At 51.0% G+C, this 18936-nt stretch overlaps 1 protein-coding gene and 4 non-coding genes across 7 annotated transcripts; 3 read left to right on the top strand and 2 right to left on the bottom strand.

The window, feature by feature from the left end:
• The first annotated feature begins 2426 nt into the window (after positions 1–2426).
• Positions 2427–9479, top strand: MRPL58 (mitochondrial ribosomal protein L58). Of its 3 annotated transcripts, none has more exons than XM_025279481.3 (6): positions 2427–2669; positions 5447–5483; positions 7569–7628; positions 8593–8675; positions 8768–8937; positions 9167–9479. In XM_025279481.3, the coding sequence occupies exons 1-6, from the start codon at positions 2484–2486 to the stop codon at positions 9408–9410; spliced, it is 780 nt and encodes a 259-aa protein (XP_025135266.3). In that variant the 5' UTR covers positions 2427–2483; the 3' UTR covers positions 9411–9479. The 3 variants fall into 3 exon arrangements, with proteins under 3 accessions (XP_025135266.3, XP_006045283.3, XP_006045282.4); XM_006045220.4 differs by having other exon boundaries at positions 2439–2669; positions 9162–9479; XM_006045221.4 differs by lacking the exon at positions 7569–7628 and having other exon boundaries at positions 2436–2669; positions 9162–9479.
• Positions 9480–16048: 6569 nt separating this feature from the next.
• TRNAR-CCU lies at positions 16049–16121 on the top strand. The gene has a single exon. It is a non-coding gene; the product is annotated as a tRNA-Arg (tRNA).
• A 413-nt stretch (positions 16122–16534) lies between these two features.
• Positions 16535–16607, bottom strand: TRNAR-CCU. Its single transcript has one exon. It is a non-coding gene; the product is annotated as a tRNA-Arg (tRNA).
• A 330-nt stretch (positions 16608–16937) lies between these two features.
• TRNAR-UCG lies at positions 16938–17010 on the bottom strand. The gene has a single exon. It is a non-coding gene; the product is annotated as a tRNA-Arg (tRNA).
• Positions 17011–17481: 471 nt separating this feature from the next.
• TRNAR-CCU lies at positions 17482–17554 on the top strand. Its single transcript has one exon. It is a non-coding gene; the product is annotated as a tRNA-Arg (tRNA).
• The last annotated feature ends 1382 nt before the right edge of the window (positions 17555–18936 follow it).

The raw sequence follows: 18936 nt of genomic DNA on the forward strand, positions 1-18936 counted from the left end.
AGGCTGGCCTCCACCTTCAGCATCACCCTTTTAAGAGAACAGGTGGCACCTCTCAGCCCTGTTTTCTCCCAAAAGGGCCTCAATTCTGGAGGGTTCATGGCAACAGCAGGTAAAAGGAGCTTGCCAGCTGCTCTTCTCTCCACCCCAGGGTAGCTCATTCCATTCTCTCTGGTACCCCCCTCCTCTCCCAGAATCCAGGCCAGCAGATGGCCCAAGCAGGCTGTGTTTATTTGGGGCCATGGAAACCTCCAGTTTCCTTTTCCTATCACTCTGGGTCAGGCACAGAGCTGGAGCCCAGCCTTAGAGCAATGATGCCACGGGATGGTGCGTTCATTATTCATAATCCCTGAGCCATCAGCCTGGGTGAGTCCCTGGCTTTACCTCCCTGAGCAGCTTTTCCCAGTCACCATGGAGACGCCTCTGTTCACTCTGAGGTCTTGGGACTAAGTCAGGCAGGGAGGGTCCCAGGAGACTCCCCTTAAAGCCTAGAGCCCCAAAGGCACATGTCAAGTGCCATTCCCTTCCTAGTTTGGGTTTACAAAGCCAGTGCTTGGGAAGTATTTCTTTTTTTTTTTCCCCTCCAAAAGAATTTGCCTTTATTAGTGAGGCAAAAATGATAAAGCCTTGACTTGATGAAATCTCCTATTTCAAACAGCTCCTAGGGGCATGTTTTTCTAGGTAATTATGTTCTTCCTAAAAATAGAACCTGCTATTAAGAAACAACCATTAGTGTTACTAATAATCACCAACATTTACTGAGCTCTGTTTTCCTTTTACCTCTCTGCCTCTCAGCAAAGCAACTGAGCTAACCTTTAACTGTTTCCAAACACTGCTAGCTCTGTTTTAAACCTTTCTCAGAGTAAGAACCTCTCAGTTTTGGAGTTCATCTTTTAACGGTTCTCTAAAGAGTTCTACTTAGCCTATCTGTAGCTGTCTGAATCTGTACCTATTTCCCCATCCTCCTCTTATCTTCTGGCTAGAAGAAACAGCCATCTTGCTCCACAGATCCTGGGAGTCGGAGAGGGTGGAGGTGGGGTGGGAGGAGACTGCCCACTTTTTAAAATATTTCTTTCTGGACCTGCCCGCCTCTTGTCCCACCTGGTGTCTGTCATGCTGAGCCTTCTTCACAGGGGCTCCGCGGGGATCTGCTTTTAGGCTACCTTGTGAATGAACCTGAAGTTACTAAAACTCACCATTGGCGGAACTCAACTTTCAAAAACACCTTTCCAGAGAATTCCTTTTATCAGTATCTTTTTTGAGTACCTGTGACGCGCCAGGTTCTGGGTACTGGAGATCCAAGAGTGAGCCACTGCCCTCCTAGAGGTTATTGCATTCTGGCTGGGAAATAGGCAACAGAAAAATAAGAAAAATAAGATTGAAAGATGTGAAAAGGTGGGGGGGTGTAGAATAAAGTGGATAAAAGAGTAAAGGGGGTGGATATGAACCTGGGCAGGCCTCGTTGATGCTGTAAGATTTGGGGGAAGTGTGGTCCGGGAGGGCACAGACTAAAGGGGAGAGAAGTGGTGTGTCTGGGGTTCTTTTCACCAGGAGGCTGCCTTGAGAGCTTGCCAACGTCTTCTCCACCGCGGCAGCTATGCTCAGGGGCTTCCAGGACTAAGGAAGCCTCTAACAGGCTTCTCATGAGGGAAACGCTGGGCATTCTCGATTCCTGCCAACGGCAGGCGTTCAAAGCCTCAGTTCAGTTCAATTCAGTCGCTCAGTCGTGTCCGACTCTTTTCGACCCCATGAATCGCAGCACGCCAGGCCTCCCTGTCCATCACCAACTCCCGGAGTTCACTCAAACTCACATCCATGGAGTCGGTGATGCCATCCAGCCATCTCATCCTCTGTCATCCCCTTCTCCTCCTGCCCCCAATCCCTCCCAGCATCAGAGTCTTTTCCAAGGAGTCAACTCTTCGCATGAGGTGGCCAAAATACTGGAGTCTCAGCTTCAGCATCATTCCTTCCAAAGAACACCCAGGACTGATCTCCTTTAGAGTGGACTCGTTGGATCTCCTTGCAGTCCAAGGGACTCTCAAGAGTCTTCTCCAACACCACAGTTCAAAAGCATCAATTCTTCGGTGCTCAGCTTTCTTAACAGTCCAACTCTCACATCCATACATGACCACTGGAAAAACCATAGTCTTGACTAGATGGACCTTTGTTGGCAAAGTAATGTCTCTGCTTTTGAATATGCTATCTAGGTTGGTCATAACTTTCCTTCCAAGGAGTAAGTGTCTTTTAATTTCATGGCTGCAGTCACCATCTGCAGTGATTTTGGAGCCCAGCCCACCCCCTCCCCCCCCCAAAAAAAAAGGCTGACACTGTTTCCACTGTTTCCCCATCTATTTCCCATAAAGTGATGGGACCAGATGCCATGATCTTCGTTTTCTTAAGCCAAGCGGAACCAAAGTCCCGAGGGAAGCGCGGGCCCGCGGACCGCGAGAGGAAGAACACACCGGAAGCGGCCCCGAGGGCCGAACATGGCGGCAGCCAGGTGCCTGCGCTGGGGTCTGAGCCGAGCCGAGGCCTGGCTGCTGCCGCCGCCCACACGCTGCTGTCACCGGGCTCTGCACAGACAAGTAGAGGGCACCGAATTCCGGAGCGCCTACAGCCTGGACAAGCTGTACCCGGAATCGCGGGGCGCGGACACCGCCTGGAGGGTCCCGGTGAGCCAGGAGGGCCGGCCTGAAGGGGCGTTTCCTGGACTCCGCCGGGCGACGCCGGGGAGCCAGGGCCCCACGCGCGAGGCGAGCGGCTGGTCCGGGGGCGGACGCGCTCAGACGCGGCGGTGCCCGCGAGCCGAGGCCGGTTGCCCGAGCACCCGCGGGGTTGGGGCGGATGGCAGCACCCGATGTCGCTTGCGGTGTGTGGGCGCCGGGAGAGCATACTGGCTCCGCTTCTTCCAAGACCACTAGCGTTTCCTCGTCCATTCGCCGTCCCTCAGGCCCAGATTCTTATCCTCAGGGAAAACCGCCCACGTTTCCGTCTTCATTTCCCGTCCCTCAGACTCACATTCTTGTCCTCGGGGAAAACTGCCCTCCAAGGCGGACAGTTAAGGCAGGAAGCTGCCAAGTAGCTCTCTTTGGGAGCCTTTTTTCGAGTTACGCGGTCCCCGGCCTCCAGCACGCCCGAGGAAACAGGGCTTCTTGTTCGCTTCCTTAGGCTGCTCGCTGTGTGCAGGCGCTGTATCAGGGCCCGGGGCAGAAAAATGAGGACGCACCCGGTCCACTAAGTTTCCACCTGCAGGACTGGAAGAGAGCGTTCTGTCTCATTCAACAAACTTGTGTTGAAAGCATGCTGTGTACACTGTGCTATGCATGGGGATAGAGTAGTGACCAAAACACAAAAATGCTAATGCTTATCTGCTAATGAAGGGAGACCAACACAAATAAAAGCAGTAATATAGAGTATATGACACGTACTTTGGAGAAAATAAAGCCCAGAAGGAAGAAGTGCTAAGGTCGGGGGTGGGGTTACAGGTGTTGTTTGTTTGTTTGTTTTGGGGGGGTTACAGTTTTAAGGAGGATTGTCTGAGGAGGCCTCTGAGAAAGTGATGCTGGAGTAAGGACCTGGAGGAAACAAGGCAGGAAGCCATGAGAAGAGGAGCTTTCCTTGTGGGGGGACCAGCAGGAGTCACCCTCTCAAGGGGTAGCATGTTCATCTGGTTCAAGGAACAGCAGGCAGGCCAGTGTGGGCCAGGGGAGTCAGAGAGGAAACTAAAGAGAGGGGAGAGGGGAGGTCTGTTTATAGGGCTCACGGGCCTTAGCTTTACTCTGAATGTGATGGAGGCAGAAGAGTGGAATGAGCCTAATTAGTTTTACAAAGATCACTCTTGTAGAGAATAAACTGCAACACGGCAGGAACAGGAGACCAGTGAGGAGATCGCAGTAATACAGGCAACAGATGATAAGCAGGGGGACTTCCCTGGTGGTCCAGTGGCTCAGACACTGCACTCCCAGTGCAGGGGCCCAGGTTTGATCCCTGGTCAGAGAACTATTAACAGATCCCACATGCCACAACTAAGACCCAATGAAGGAAAAAAAAAGATGATAAGCAGGGTGGAAGCAATAGGAGTCATGAGACTTGTCAGGTTCTAGATAAGTTTTAAAGGGAAAGCCTACAGAAGTTCTAATGGATTTTCTACAAGTGTGAAATAAGAGAGGAACTGAAGTCTGGGCCCTGAGCAATGTAAAGACTGAGTTGCCGTTAATTGAGATGAGAGAGTGACAGTCACAGTCGTTTGTCCTTTCTTTCACTCAACAAAAAGTTTCTTGTGCACCAACTGTCAGAAACTGTTGCAAGCATTGCAGATACAACCACAATAAACTGGTTTCCACCTCATGAAGCTTACGTTCCAACAGAAGCAGACAGTAAATAAATGAGGAAAATATGTCAGAGAGTGTGAAGTAATGACTCGACTGAAGGGCTTTGACATGAGAGCCAGGGAGCTGCTTACGGTTGTCAGGAAGGGAAGTCTTCTTTGAGGAGGCCGGAGGTTTGAGGCATCAGTTAGGTGCCTGAGAGGAGACATCAAATAGCAGTGGGCTCTGCGGATGTGGGGTTGGAGAAAGAGGTTTGAGTTTGAGCCAGAAATATCACCAAGGATGACATTTTCAAAGGAGATGGGTGGAATGTTCTAGGGAAAGAGTGAGAGAGAGAAGACGAAGGCTCTCAGGGACATTTCAGTGTTTAAAGTTTGCAAAGAGCAAGCAGAGGAGAGTGAAGAAAGTCACGGGGAGGTGAGAGGGAACTGGAGAGGCCAGCTCAGAAGAGGGAAGAGCGTGCGTGAAGGAGGGCACCGCCCTGGGTCTCCAGCGCTGCCAACGTATAGTACGTTGAGGATTTCACCGCCAGATAATTCTAAGATGAAAAGGGATGAAGGACAGCAGGGACAAGTGAAGTGCCTTCGAGCCTGGGAGGCCAGAAGAGCCTCTGAGTGGGTGATGTTCGCGCTGGGCCTGTGGACGGGAGGATTTAAGGCCACAGAGGAACAACTTGGGAGAGGCGTGGAGGCGGGAGGTCCTGGAGTGAGTAGTTCAGCTTAACACAAACCCTCAGGGCCCCTGTGCTGGTCACTGTTGAAGGGGCCTCCCGGGGTGGGCAGGGGGTGTTTCTCGGAGTCTCCCTGGTGCTGATGTACTGTAGCCCCTTCCCTCCTTCTGCTGATGGTGCCATCCCTAGCTGAGCCGGCTGGGGTGCAGGGCAGGCGGCAGGGAGGGCTGGAAAAGTCAGTCCCGTTTCCTGGAGGAGTGTTTGTGAGGCGGTACCTCTGGAGCTTGGGGAAGCTTTTTCTGTCATCTCGACACGATTTAGCTGGGGACCTGAAAATAGCTGTATTGTATTCACGTTGTAGCTTTACATCGTTTCCTTTTTGTCTCTCTGGACCAGTTGGGAGTCGCTCAGCAGCTAATATTCACCTGACACTGTGTATGTTTCATTACAGGGCGACGCAAAGCAAGGCAACGATGACATTCCCGTAGGTGAGTGGTTTTGTTTCACAGAAAAACACCCGATCGTTTCCTCCCCCGTCACACATTCCTCCCCAGCCCAGTGAAAGTAAAGAAGCCATCTTTGAGGGTGCAGAAGGGGAGTCCTTGCAGCATTGTTGAGAAGAGGAAGGAAACAGAAAGTGATGAGGCAGCCCCCCCAGAGCTCTGGGCAGCCCCCAGCACACGCGGAGAGCTCTCGATGGGCTGGGGACCTGGAACAGTCTACACTAGGCTAACTGGTCACTTTCTGAAAAAAGTCAGGTACAGAAGCGTCTCTACAGTGAGATGCCGTTTGTGCCTTACTTATATAATATCTATCTGAGGCACATGTTTCTGGATGTCCACACAGATCTGAAGGATGTGGAGGGCACTGGATACAGGGGTGCACCGAGGGGGGAGTGGAGACAAATTTGGGAACTTGGTGTCTGGGAAACAGGAGTGGGGACTTCTCCCTTTGAACCATTTGCATAACTTCAAAGTTTTGTGCCATCAAGCCTAAGATGTGGTCTGTAAAGAAACAAGCAGGCCCCTTGAGAGTCAAAGAGTTTCTGGCACCCACAGACAGTGAAAGGAGAGCAGCCAAAGGCGCCGGCTCAAGATGATCCCGCAACAAGGAGGCCAGGTGGCCACAGTCTAAAGCAGAGGGGCTGGCGGCCTGCTGCCGCTCGGTAGTTTGAAGCTGGCACTGGTGCCCTGTGGTGGGAGGAGGCAGAGAACCAGGGACAACAGAGCCCGTCTCCTGACAGCCTGGGCGGACGGGCAGGCAGCGGGAATGGCCAGTCACCGTTTCCTCCTCACCTGCCTCTGAGCGGGTCCCAGGCCTCTGCAGACACTGATGAGGCGCCCCACACACACACACAGAACCACAGGCATTCATCACCTGTTGGGAAAAATAAGTTCATTTGATTTTTTTCAAAGGGCGGAAAACCTCTCAGAAGCTGTCTGGAGATGTCCCCACTCCCACTGAGGCCCGCTCCCCACAAGCACGGGGCCACAGTGCCCCTTGAGCCCCTGTAGCCCACCCTCCTGAAACTTGCCCACTGCCATGCCTCCCCGGCTCTCCTCAGACACTATGAGACTGCTTTTCATGAATTATAAAAGTAGAAGGAATGGAGAAGGAAATGGCAACCCACTCCAGTATTCTTGCCTGGGAAATCCCCCGGACAGAGGAGCCTGGTGGGCTACAGTCCATGGGGTCGCAAAAAGTCGAACATGACTTAGTAACTGAACGACAGCAACACACAGGCAGACTGTGATCCGGGAGATACTTCCCGATGGGAATGTGGCATAAAATGGAGAGTGAAGTGACCTGGCAATATGGAATATAGAGTTCTATAAGAAATGAAAATTGGTGTATAGAAAAATAGTTGCAAATACTCAAACAATAAAGTCTTAGTTGCTCAGTTGGGTCCAATTCTTTGGGACCTCATGGACTGTAGCCCGCCAGGCTCCTCTGTCCATGGGATTGTCCAGACAAGAATACTGGAGTGGGTTGCCATGCCCTTCTCCAAGTGATCTTCCACACCCAAGGATTGAACCTGGGTCTCCTGCACTGCAGGCAGATTCGTTACAGTCTGAGCCGCCAGGGAAGCCCATTGAAACAATAAAATTTGTGGCTAAAGGGAGAAAAAAAAAGTAGAAGGAAGCAACCTCAGTTTACAGATTCAAAACAAAACCAAGACACAGGGAAGCAGCGAGGCTTTGCTGGGGTCACAGAGTCAGCCTGTGCTGAGCTGGTGTTAGAAGACGGCACTCCCAGCTGCAAGTGGAGTGCTCATTCACCCAGCAGGTGTTCTCACCCACTGACGCAGACTCAGCCCGGGGATGTGCGTGGAACACCTGCCAGCCGGCGCGTCCACGACCACCGCATTTTGAAATACAACTGAAATTCAGTTTGTCCCTCCGTTTGGGCTTTTGAAAGAGTGCTTGCTTTAAAACAAACAGCAAAAGGCGAGGGCAGTCAGATCCCGTGGAGTGTGCTAGACCAGGAGTGGACAACCTGGGTCGTAATTTTACATCCGCTGCTGTCTCTGGCCTTGGGGAAATCACCGTGATGATGTGTGTTCTGGTTTTCAGATCGCTTGATGATATCTTACTGTCGGAGCAGTGGTCCTGGGGGCCAGAACGTTAACAAAGGTACAAGGTGCCTTGTTTTCTTTAGCACTTAGCTGAGAGATGGGCTTGAGGATTCTGTTTACATTCATGTGGAAATAAAGGGATTTTTTTTTTTTTCCAGAAGCTTAAATACTGCCGGTTTATATAATAACCCCCTTTATTCTTTTGAATGTGGTCTGGTCCTCGGACTCCCAGCTGCGGGTTGCCAGGCCTGGGGTTGGTCTGGGAGTCTGAACAAAGGGACTGCACAGTGTGAGTTGGCAGCCAGCTCCCAGAACAGGTTCCTTCTTTCTTGTGGGACTGACGCCCCCTCCCCCGCCGCATTCTTGTCCGAACCCAGTAAACTGTGAGAGAAAGAGACCACTGGTCATTTTATTCCTGGAAGTTTGGGTTCTTTTGTTTGTTGTTTAACTTTATATTGGAGTATCAGATCAAATCAGATCAGTCGCTCAGTCGTTTCCGACTCTTTGCGACCCCATAGCCGATTAATAATGTTTGATAGTTTCAGTTGCACAGCAAAGAGACTCAGCCGTACATATCCATGTATCCATTCTCTCCCAGACTCGACTCTATCAGAGTTCCCTGTGCTGTACAGTAGGTCCTGGTTGGTTATCCACTTACCTGGAAGTTTATTTGTATTTTTTAAAATATTTATTTATTTGGTTGTGCCAGGTCTCAGTTGTGGCCTATGGGATCTAGTTCCCCGACCTGGGATCAAGCCTGGGCCCCCTGCCTTGGGAGCTTAGAGTCTTAACCCTGGACCACCTGGGAAGTCCTGGAAGTTTACTTTTGTCCAGAAGCACCTCACTGTCCTGGCAGGCTCATTCCATGGCCAAGTTAGTCTCCCCAAGTTCACACAGGAGAGGAGCGTCGCTTGGGTGGGCGTCTCACCTCCCTGTGGTTCAGAGTCCAGTGGTCACCAGCTACCCTGATGCTGAGGGTGCTGAGCATCTCAGCGACCCGCGCTCCCTCCCTTTATCGACAGTGAACTCCAAGGCTGAAGTCAGGTTCCACCTGGCAAGCGCCGACTGGATCGCAGAGCCCGTGCGGCAGAAGATGGCTCTCAAGGTAAACCACCAGCCCCTGCTCTCCCCATAACCCCTAAGTCACTTCAAAAACTCTTCTTTGCAGAATTCTGGTTTTGCCTTTGTCCTCCGCAGCACAAAAATAAGATCAACAGGGCGGGAGAGCTGATCCTCACATCTGAATGCAGCCGCTATCAGTTCCGAAACCTGGCAGATTGCCTCCAGAAGATTCGAGACATGATTGCCGAGGCCAGCCAGCCAGCCACGGAGCCGTCCAAAGAAGATGCTGCACTTCAGAAACTCAGGTCCTTCAGAACATGCCCCCAGCTTCTGTAAACAGATTCATGTGGGCGAGGGGGCCACACAGGGAAGAAAGGAGGCGGGAGAGGCCTGAGACTGGCCAGCGGGCAGACAGACCTCAAGTGGAGGCCCCGGCCTGGCACCTGCTGCTTTGGTGCCAGGTCCTCTCGCCACCTTGAGAAGCTCTGATTGGGCATCTGGGCGTAACCATGTTCTTCTTTGTTTTCAGGATAGAAAACATGAATCGCGAAAGACTCCGAAAAAAGAGAATAAACTCTGCCATCAAGACGAGCAGGAGGGTCGATGTGGACTGAAAGCACCCCCTCGAGCCAGCAGAGCCCCTCTCCAGGGCACCCAGTCGGCTTGGACACCAGGAGACGGGTGTCTGTTCATGTCAGTGCTCGTCTCTTACGTCGGAACCATCGCAAGAAGGTCCATCAGGAGTGAGGGTTGTAGGCCCTGGTCGCAAGGTCTTTAGAGGCGATCACATGTTGTCACACCTTCGTTATCCATATACTGTATTAGTTGCAATAAAATTCTAAACTCAGCGGGCTTCCCCTTCTCATTCAGAATGTGTCAGGACAGAATTCCTACCTTTTCTCTCAGTTGAAATCTGCCTGATAATTATTGACCAGCACTGACTGTACAGTCCAGAGGGGTGAATTGTGGGGTCAGCCCTCAGGAACACAAGGGCAGAAGGGCTGAGCCAGGTGGGTGGGCATCAGAGCTGGGCCTGGAGACGGGTGTGGAATGTTGATCAGGAGAGAGCCAGGAGGACATGCCAGGTGAAGGGAACGGTGTGAATAAAGGAGACCAGAGAGCAGGCTGGGTTGGCGGAGCTGAGAGGGAATCCATCGAATGGGGATCTGTGTGGGACCTTTTGGAGGTGAGTCTGGAGAGGGAGATAAGTTCACGGTGAAGAGTCTGGAGTTGAAGTAGAGAAGTTTAGGTTCTAAGACACGAGGATACTAGGGAGCCACTGAGGGCCTTGAGTGGGAAGGAGTGTCGTGTGTTAGGTGCTACTGCAGGCTGTGGGGTTTTGGAGATAGGAAAAAAATGAGTTGGGGGACTTTGCTGGGGGTCCAACAGTTAAGACTCTGAGCTTCTACTGTAGAGGGATGTGGGTTTGATTCCCTAGTCAGGGAACTAAGGTAGGTCACCTGGTAAAGAATCCGCCCACAATGCAGGAGACCTGGGTTCGATCCCTGGGTTGGGAAGATCCCCTAAAGAAGGGAAAGGCTACCCACTCCAGTATTCTGGCCTGGAGAATTCCATGGATAATATTCCATGGACTGGAGAATTCCATGGGGTCGCAAAGAGTCAGACACATGACTGAGCGACTTGCACTTCAGGGAACTAAGATCCCACGCGTCATGTGATATGGCCAAAATTTTTTTTAAAAAGAGTTGGGACTGGAAAGAGGTTCTTGAGATCCTATTGTATGGGAAAGCACCTGGTTCAGTACACCAACTGCAGATTACTCAGACTTGTATGGATTCTCAAGACGTTCTCTGTTATTTTGATCTAGTTTATTCCTTTGACAGTTGACTGCACTGTGATGCTCTATATGCAAGATCGAGAACTGTAGTAATATGTACACTTCATGTGAACCTCATCATTCATGTGACTGTAAACGGGGGGAGTCAGTGATAAATGACTTATGAAATTGCAACGTGGAGAACGGGGTTGAGAGATGCGGAGCCCAGTAGGGAGCTGAGGCTCATATATGAGGAAGTGCAACATTCTTTGGCTCATTAATTCAACAAACACTGAATACCAGGCACCGGGTAAGGTCCTGAGGAATCAGCAGTGAACAAAAGTCCTTTCTCCCAGAGAACTCACGTTCAATCAGAATGATAAAAGCTGAGAAGCAAAATGGATTCTTGTTAGGGTAACATGACCTAAAACATAACACAAGGAAGGTCTAAATAATTTGGGGGAGTAACTGGTTCCAGCGGGAGGGTCAGTGAAGATGTACTTGAGGTGCTTCAGATGGGCCTGATGGAGGGGAAGGGCTGGCCATGTGAGCACAGGAAGAAGCTTATCACCTGGAGACTCCATTGGTGGCCGAGGGCCCTGCCTGCAGTGGGGACAGTGAACCATCACATGGAGAGAATGGGCCGTGAAGCCAGCTGCCCCGGGGTCAGCTCCTGACGAGCACCACTCCCAGCTGTGAGGCCTCCGGGAAACTACTCAGCCTCTCTGAACCTTAGCTTTTATTGCTGTTCAGTGCAGAAGTAGGAAGTCAAGAAACACCTGGAGTAACAGGCACATTTGGCCTTGGAGTACCGAATGAAGCAGGGCAAAGGCCAATAGAGTTTTGCCAAGAGAACGCACTGGTCATAGCAAACACCCTCTTCCAACAACACAAGAGAAGACTCTACACATGGACATCACCAGATGGTCAACACTGAAATCAGACTGATTATATTCTTTGCAGCCAAAGACGGAGAAGCTCTATACAGTCAGCAAAAACAAGACCGGGAGCTGACTCAGATCATGACCCCCTTATTGCCAAATTCAGACTTAAATTGAAGGAAGTAGGGAAAACCACTAGACCATTCACGTATGACCTAAATCAAATCCTTTACGATTATACAGTGGAAGTGAGAAATAGATTCAAGGGATTAGAGCTGATACAGTGCCTGAAGTACCATGGACGGGGAAGTTCATGACATTGTACAGGAGACAGGGATCAAGACCATCCCCAAGAAAAAGAAACACAAAAAGGCAAAATGGCTGTCTGAGGAGGCCTTACAAATAGCTGAGAAAAGAAGAGAAGTGAAAGGCAAAGGAGAAAAGGAAAGATAAACCCATTTGAATGTCAAGTTCCAAAGAATAGCAAGGAGAGATAAGAAAGCCTTCCTCAGTGATCAGTGCAAAGAAATACAGAAAAACAATAGAATGGGAAAGACTAGAGACCTCTTCAAGAAAATTAAAGATACCAAGGGAACATTCATGCAAAGATGGGCACAATAAAGGACAGAAATGGTATGGACCTAACAGAAGCAGAAGATATTAAGAAAATGTGGCAAGAATACACAGAAGAACTATACAAAAAAGATCTTCATGACCCAGATAACCACGATGGTGTGATCACTGACCTAGAGCCAGACATCCTGGAATGTGAAGTCAAGTGGGCCTTAGGAAGCATCACTACGAACAAAGCTAGAGGAGGTGATGAAATTCCAGCTGAGCTATTTCAAATCCTAAAAGATGATGCTGTGAAAGTGCTGCACTCAATATGCCAGCACATTTGGAAAACTCAGCAGTGGCCATGGGACTAGAAAAGGTCAGTTTTCATTCCAATCCCAAAGAAAGGCAATGCCAAAGAGTGCTCAAACTAGTGCACAATTGCACTCATCTCACACACGAGTAAAGTAATGCTCAAAATTCTCCAAGCCAGGCTTCAACAGTATGTGAACCGTGAACTTCCAGATGTCCAAGCCAGATTTAGAAAAGGCAGAGGAACCAGAGATCAAATTGCCAACATCCGCTGGATCATCAAAAAAGCAAGAGAGTTCCAGAAAAACATCTACTTCTGCTTTATTGACTATATCAAAGCCTTTGACTGTGTGGATCACAATAAACTGTGGAACATTCTGAAAGAGATGGGAATACCAGACCACCTGACCTGCCTCTTGAGAAATATGTATGCAGGTCAGGAAGCAACAGTTGGAACTGGACATGGAACAGCAGACTGGTACCAAATAAGGAAAGGAGTACGTCAAGGCTGTATATTGTCACCCTGCTTATTTAAATTACACACAGAGTACATCATGAGAAATGCTGGGCTGGAGGAAGCACAAGCTGGAATCAAGATTGCCGGGAGAAATAACAATAACCTCAGATATGCAGATGACACCACCCTTATGGCAGAAAGTGAAGAACTAAAGAGCCTTTTGATGAAAGTGAAAGAGGAGAGTGAAAAAGCTGGCTTAAAGCTCAACATTCAGAAAACTAAGATCATGGCATCTGGTCCCATCACTTCATGGCAAATCGATGGGGAAACAGTGGAAATGGTGACAGACTTTTTCGGGGAGGGGGGGAGGCGGTGCAAAATCACTGCAGATGGTGACTGCAGCCATGAAATTAAAAGATGCTTGCTCCTTGGAAGGAAAGCTATGACCAACCTAGACAGCATATTAAAAAGCAGAGACATTACTTTGCCAACAAAGGTCCATCTAGTCAAAGCTATGGTTTTTCCAGTAGTCATGTATGGATGTGAGAGTTGGACTATAAAGAAAGCTGAGCACCAAAGAACTGATGCTTTTGAACTGTAGTGTTGGAGAAGACTTTTGAGAGTCCCTTGGACTGCAAGGAGATCCAACCAGTCCATTCTAAAGGAAATCAGTCCTGAATGTTCATTGGAAGGACTGATGCTGAAGCTGAAACTCCAATACTTTGGCCACCTGATGCAAAGAGTTGACTCATTTGAAAAGACCCTGTTGCTGGGAAAGACTGAAGGCAGGAGGAGAAGGGGATGACAGAGGATGAGATGGTTGGATGGCATCACTGACTCAATGGACATGAATTTGAGTAAACGCCAGGAGTTGGTGATGGACAGGGAGGCCTGGTGTGCTGCAGTCCATGGAGTTCCAAAGAGTCGGACACGACTGAGCAACTGAACTGAACTGAACTGAACTGAGTGGCTAAGTCATGTGCAAATCTTTGTGATCCCACGGCCCCTCTACAAACTAGGGATGTTAGTGCCGACCTCTAATAGGGTGGCAGGGTGGTAGTCATTAGTGGCACTGAGCCTGTACCCAGGGAACTTTAGCCATGATTAATAGCCCAGTTTGGCTGGAACCCAGGGGGTGAGGCGCTATGGAAGACACGTCTGCCACCTTGAGTGGGAGCCAGGTCTAGAAAGACCTTCAATGTGACACCTAAGATGTTTGGCCTCTACCCCTATAGAGGCTGTCAGGGGAAGATTAATCTGACTGGGATTGGATGAGAAAAAAAGACTGCAGGGAAGTGGGCACAACTCAGTGGACAGATCCAGTGAGCAGTTAGGGACCCATCCTGGAACCGGGCCAGTGGCAGCAGTGATGGAAAGAAACCCGCGGATGCAAGAGGGTTCGGAGGACAGAAAGTTGACTGATTGGAGTGAGAGCTGGTGTGTGACAAGGGGGTGGTGCTCTGAGACAGGAAAGTCACCAAGGGAGCAGGCTTGGGAGGCTGGTTGGATGATGGGTATGGTTTTGCCTGGGAGGAGCCACTTTGTGGGGCCTGAGGAGGAATGCCAACAGGGTGATGCCCAGGACGGGGAGTGAAGCGGGAGCTGGGGAGTGAGGTCGAAGCAGGGATGCAGGACAGAAGGGAACAAGCAGTGTCTTGGGGATGTGGAGGAGCAAAGCAGGGAGATGCTTGGTAAGATGACAGCGGCGGGAAACCAGAGCGAGCATCCTCACGGTTTGACTCTGGACCTGGGGGCTGGGCCTGTGAGGCTCTCAGAAGACATTGGTGGCTCGTGACGGGGCTTGCGAAAGCATTTAAAATACAGAGGAGGGGAAAGAGAGGTGAAGAAAAACAAAACTAGGCCAGGGGACACTAGAGAGTGGAGAACAGGGGTAGGACCCGTCATCAAAAACAACAACAGAGCCTGTTACACAGTGAAGTAAGTAAAAAAACCAAATGTTGTATACTAACGCATATATATGAAATCTAGAAAAATGGTACTGAAGAATCCATTTGCAGCTCAGGAATAGAAACACAGGTGTAAAAACAGACTTGTGGACACAGAGCAGGAAGGAGAGGGTGGGACGAATTGAGAGTAGTGTTGAAACATACACATTACCACACATAAAATCGATAGCCAGTGGGGAGTTGTTGTGTAACACAGGGAGCTCAACCAGGTGCCCTGTGACAACCTAGAGGAGTGGGATGGGGTAGAGGGCAGGAGGGAGGTTCCAGAAGGAGGGGATATATGTATACCTATGGCTGATTCATGTCCATGTATGGCAGAAACCAATACAACATTGTAAAGCAATTATCCTCCAATAAAACAGCAACAACAAAAAGATGAGGGCAAAAGAATGAACATGGGTGGACCTCACAGACACAGTGATGAGCCACAGAGGTCAGACTGTAAGAGTATGATTCCGTTTATACAAAGCTCAAGTCAGGCAAAACTGCCTTATGGCGTTGAGAGTCAGGAAAGTATTTCCCCCGGGGCAGTGGGGAGGAGGCAGAAGGGAGCCTTCAGGGGAACTGGCAAAGTTCTGTATCTCCTGCAGCCATGACCTTGAGATGTGTACACCTTACTGCATGGATGTTACACCTCAACAAGCAGAGCAATTAGTTAACTGAAAGGAGGACAGGCTTAAGGAAGGAGACTGGAGCCAGGTGGGGTACATTCCTCTTTCTTGTTGGCATTATGGGTTTGAGCAGATTCTGTAAGTGGGAGAGAGAAAGAAAAAAGAACGTCTCCAAGTTCCTGAGAGCTAAGATCTCAACGCAAGCACAGGCGGGGAGTAGACACTGACTGCCCTGGGCTGACTCTCCTTCCCTTACATTTTTCCAATAGGTATGGATTTTAGTAGTGGGTTTTCAACATGTGTAACATTTTAAAATGTGCTTTTCTGTATTTGTATTCCCTTTTGTATAACAGTCCTAAAGAAACAAGATATTAAAGTGTCTAGTTGGGTGATCCATTTCTTTTCGCTCTATTCTGTAATTGCGTACGTATACATTTCTACTATCAAGACTGGAAGGATGTGTTCCTTCCGGTTGTACATTGGGGAGAGTGTTAGTGTTTGTTTCAGGACTCGTGCTTGAGACGAGTTTGCTCTCGTTCACTTCCTACACTTAGCTATGACGGTAAAATTTGGAAATGCCTACAAACCTCAGCTTTCGCCCGCCATCCATAGTCTTAGGTGTCCAGAATCAGCGCCGGCCTCCCAGCACCCGTGTGCTTGCCGGTGCGGCTAACGGGGGCGGCAGTTCACTTCCCACCATGTTTCTTCCTCGCGGGTTTCCGTGAGCATCCAAGGTCTCGCTTTGGCGCGGCCCGGGCACCGCATCCCGGGGCGTTTGCCTCGCTAAGCCGTGCTTTGTAAGGCCCGGGATCGGACCGCCTACTAGAGGCAGAGATGTCGCAAAATCGAGCCGCAGGCCCCAGTGGCCTAATGGATAAGGCACTGGCCTCCTAAGCCAGGGATTGTGGGTTCGAGTCCCACCTGGGGTAAAGCACCTTTTTGGTCCTTGCACTCTAGAATCCATGTGCCAATAGTTCCGCCGCTCGAAAGACTCCGAACACACCGGGCTCCGGTCCGCGGATGGAAAACCGGCTAGATCCCAAAGCAGGGACCTGGAGGCCACTGACTTTTGGACAGCGAACAGGCCGAGCGGACAAGGCGGGAGGAAAGATGCGAGGTCACCAGGGCGGGAAGAGGGGGTGAGGGACACTGAGTCCCGGGCCGGGACGCGCCGACTGTTTGACTGCAAACGAGGTCCGGGTCAGCTGCACAGCAGAAGGCGAGCTGAGAGCACGCGGGTGGGGCGCCCCTGAGTCCCCAGATCCCTAGGCTGCAACCTCGGAGGCTCGTGCTCTGCGGTCGCAAAAGCTAACGTGGGGCCAAAGCGCTCCCGCCCCGACGCCACCCCAGGTGGGACTCGAACCCACAATCCCTGGCTTAGGAGGCCAGTGCCTTATCCATTAGGCCACTGGGGCGCGACGGCCACGACCGACCACGTGGTCCGTAGTAACGCGCACAGGAGCGCGCACAGGCCTCAATCGGCCCTACGACGACGCCGGCCGGACCGCGGACCCCGAGGACCAGGTCCGGGCCCGAGAGGCCTACAGAACAAGCGGGCGGGGGGCGCGGCCGCGGGGCCACGCGAAAATTTAAAACTTCACGGTGAGGCGAAACTGAGGACGATGCCGGACGGCAAGGGGCGCGGAAAGTGAACGCCTGAAGGAAGCAGAACCAGGTGGATGAAATCATGAAGAAAGCGGGTTCGCATTTTAAACTCGGGAGGAGCTGCTCGTCCAAAACGAAGCCGACCACGAAGGGACTCGAACCCTCAATCTTCTGATCCGAAGTCAGACGCCTTATCCGTTAGGCCACGCGGTCCCAGGGCCCACTGATTCGTGGGAAGATAGTTGAGCGCACCTTCCTGGAGGCGGCGTTGGCCCGAGGGAGAAAACCGTGGGCTTTTGGCCCCAGGGCACGTCCTCGGGGCTGCAGAGCAACAGACACTCTGCGCCAGCGCCGGGGCGGCCGCAGGTGGCTCCCACTTAGTGAGGAGGCAGCGTGCCCCAAGAAGTAGTGTGTCTGACTTCGGATTAAGCGTTTGAGCCCCTTCGTGGTCGAAACGCTTTAATCCTGAGAAGAGGGCGACACTCTTGCGCCGCAACCAAACCCAGCCATTGCCCTTGTTTCAGGCGCGGAGACAGCGCGGGACTCTCTCCTCGCAGCTACTTCCATCACCTGGGGCTCGTGTCCAGTTGGGCTTTGCACCGGGGAATTTCCGGGTTGACGTCACTACGCCGGCCTGCGGCGTCATAGTTCAAGAGACATGTGATCGGGCGCCGTTTTCGTGAAGCCCCAGTGGCCTAATGGATAAGGCACTGGCCTCCTAAGCCAGGGATTGTGGGTTCGAGTCCCATCTGGGGTGGGGGTGGATAAACCACCGGATGCTTTCCTTTACATCCCTTCACGACCCCCAGACGGCAAGTTTTTCTCCTTCCTTCTGAGACCGTTTTCGTGTTTGTGGATTCCACTTTGCCGTTTCATTTTGATCGAGCCTGACTCTCCTTTGAAAGGTAGACTGATATGAGGGCAAATGGTTCCCCATTTCGTTGTTGCCTCTCTGGGTTGACGTCTAAACAGTCACGTGGCGAACGGGCTCGGCCAGCTACGAATCCCTGTGCAAAAGAAGCGAGCTTGTTCAGTGCGAGTCCATCTTTGTGAAGTTAAAAGCAGACCACGCAGTAGCGCCCCTCGTTCCTCCCTGCCCCCCGGAGCCCCCAGCTGGAGACAGGCAGGCGGGGTCGGGGTGGGCGCTGACCAGCTCCGTGCCCTTCGTTTGAGAGCGCGCCCGCCAGTGCCCTGTGCTGCGGCGAGAAGGGGCGCAAGGAAGCTTGTGTGTGCGCGCTCCTTGGACAGTGGGGGCGACAACGGCCAGTCGCTTGTGTGCACCCAGATCCCACGGTAAAAGATGACCCTGCTCGCATTGGGTGATCGCAGCGCTGTTTAAAAAGGGATTAACAGATAAACAAGGTCTTCCTGCTTAGCACAGGGAACTAGATTCAATATCCTATGATAAATCATAATGGAAAAGAATATGAAAAAGGATTGTGCTGGCACTCAACAGAGTATTCTAGAGTCCTCTGCCTCTTTCTAAGCTTCTAGGATTACCAGCTGGAATAGCAAGTGTCTGATAGTAAGGGTGGTGTGAGAGGGGCAGGTAGCAACTTGCTATGGCCACAACCAGGGGAGGAGAACAAAGTACCCAGAGGACCCTGGAGTAAGCAAATTGCATTTGATCTCGTGGGCAGAGGGTTTTAAGCAGAGGAATAAGATAACTATATTTGCATTTTGAAAAGATCCCCTTGGCAGCACCTTAAAGAATGAATTAAAGACAACACTGTAAATCAACTATGCTATGCTATGCTAAGTCACTTCAGTCGTGTCCGACTCTGTGCGACCCCATAGACCGCAGCCCACCAGGCTCCCCCGTCCCTGGGATTCTCCAGGCAAGAACACTGGAGTGGGTTGCCATTTCCTTCTCCAGTGCGTGAAAGTGAAAAGTGAAAGTGAACTCGCTCAGTCGTGTCCCACTCTTAGCGACCCCAATGGATTGCAGCCTAACAGGCTCCTCCGTCCATGGGATTTTCCAAGCAAGAGTACTGGAGTGGGGTGCCATTGCCTTCTCCGGTAAATCAATATATATATAAAGAAGGAATTAGAGGCAGGTGAGAGTACAGGCAGGGAGACCTCTTAGGGAGAGACTGTGGTTCAGGGAAGAAATGACCAAACCATGAATGGAGGCTCTAG

This window comes from Bubalus bubalis, chromosome 3 (assembly GCF_019923935.1).
Source record: "Bubalus bubalis isolate 160015118507 breed Murrah chromosome 3, NDDB_SH_1, whole genome shotgun sequence".
NCBI lineage: Eukaryota > Metazoa > Chordata > Mammalia > Artiodactyla > Bovidae > Bubalus > Bubalus bubalis.

What these genes read in the sequence shown, in the direction of transcription:
- MRPL58 (XM_025279481.3), top strand. Translation starts at nt 2,484, where the DNA reads ATGGCGGCAGCCAGGTGCCTGCGCTGGGGTCTGAGCCGAGCCGAGGCC. An exon ending in ACACCGCCTGGAGGGTCCCG is followed by an intron (nt 2,670 to 5,446) that starts GTGAGCCAGGAG and finishes GTTTCATTACAG; the next exon opens with GGCGACGCAAAGCAAGGCAA. An exon ending in GGGCCAGAACGTTAACAAAG is followed by an intron (nt 7,629 to 8,592) that starts GTACAAGGTGCC and finishes CTTTATCGACAG; the next exon opens with TGAACTCCAAGGCTGAAGTC.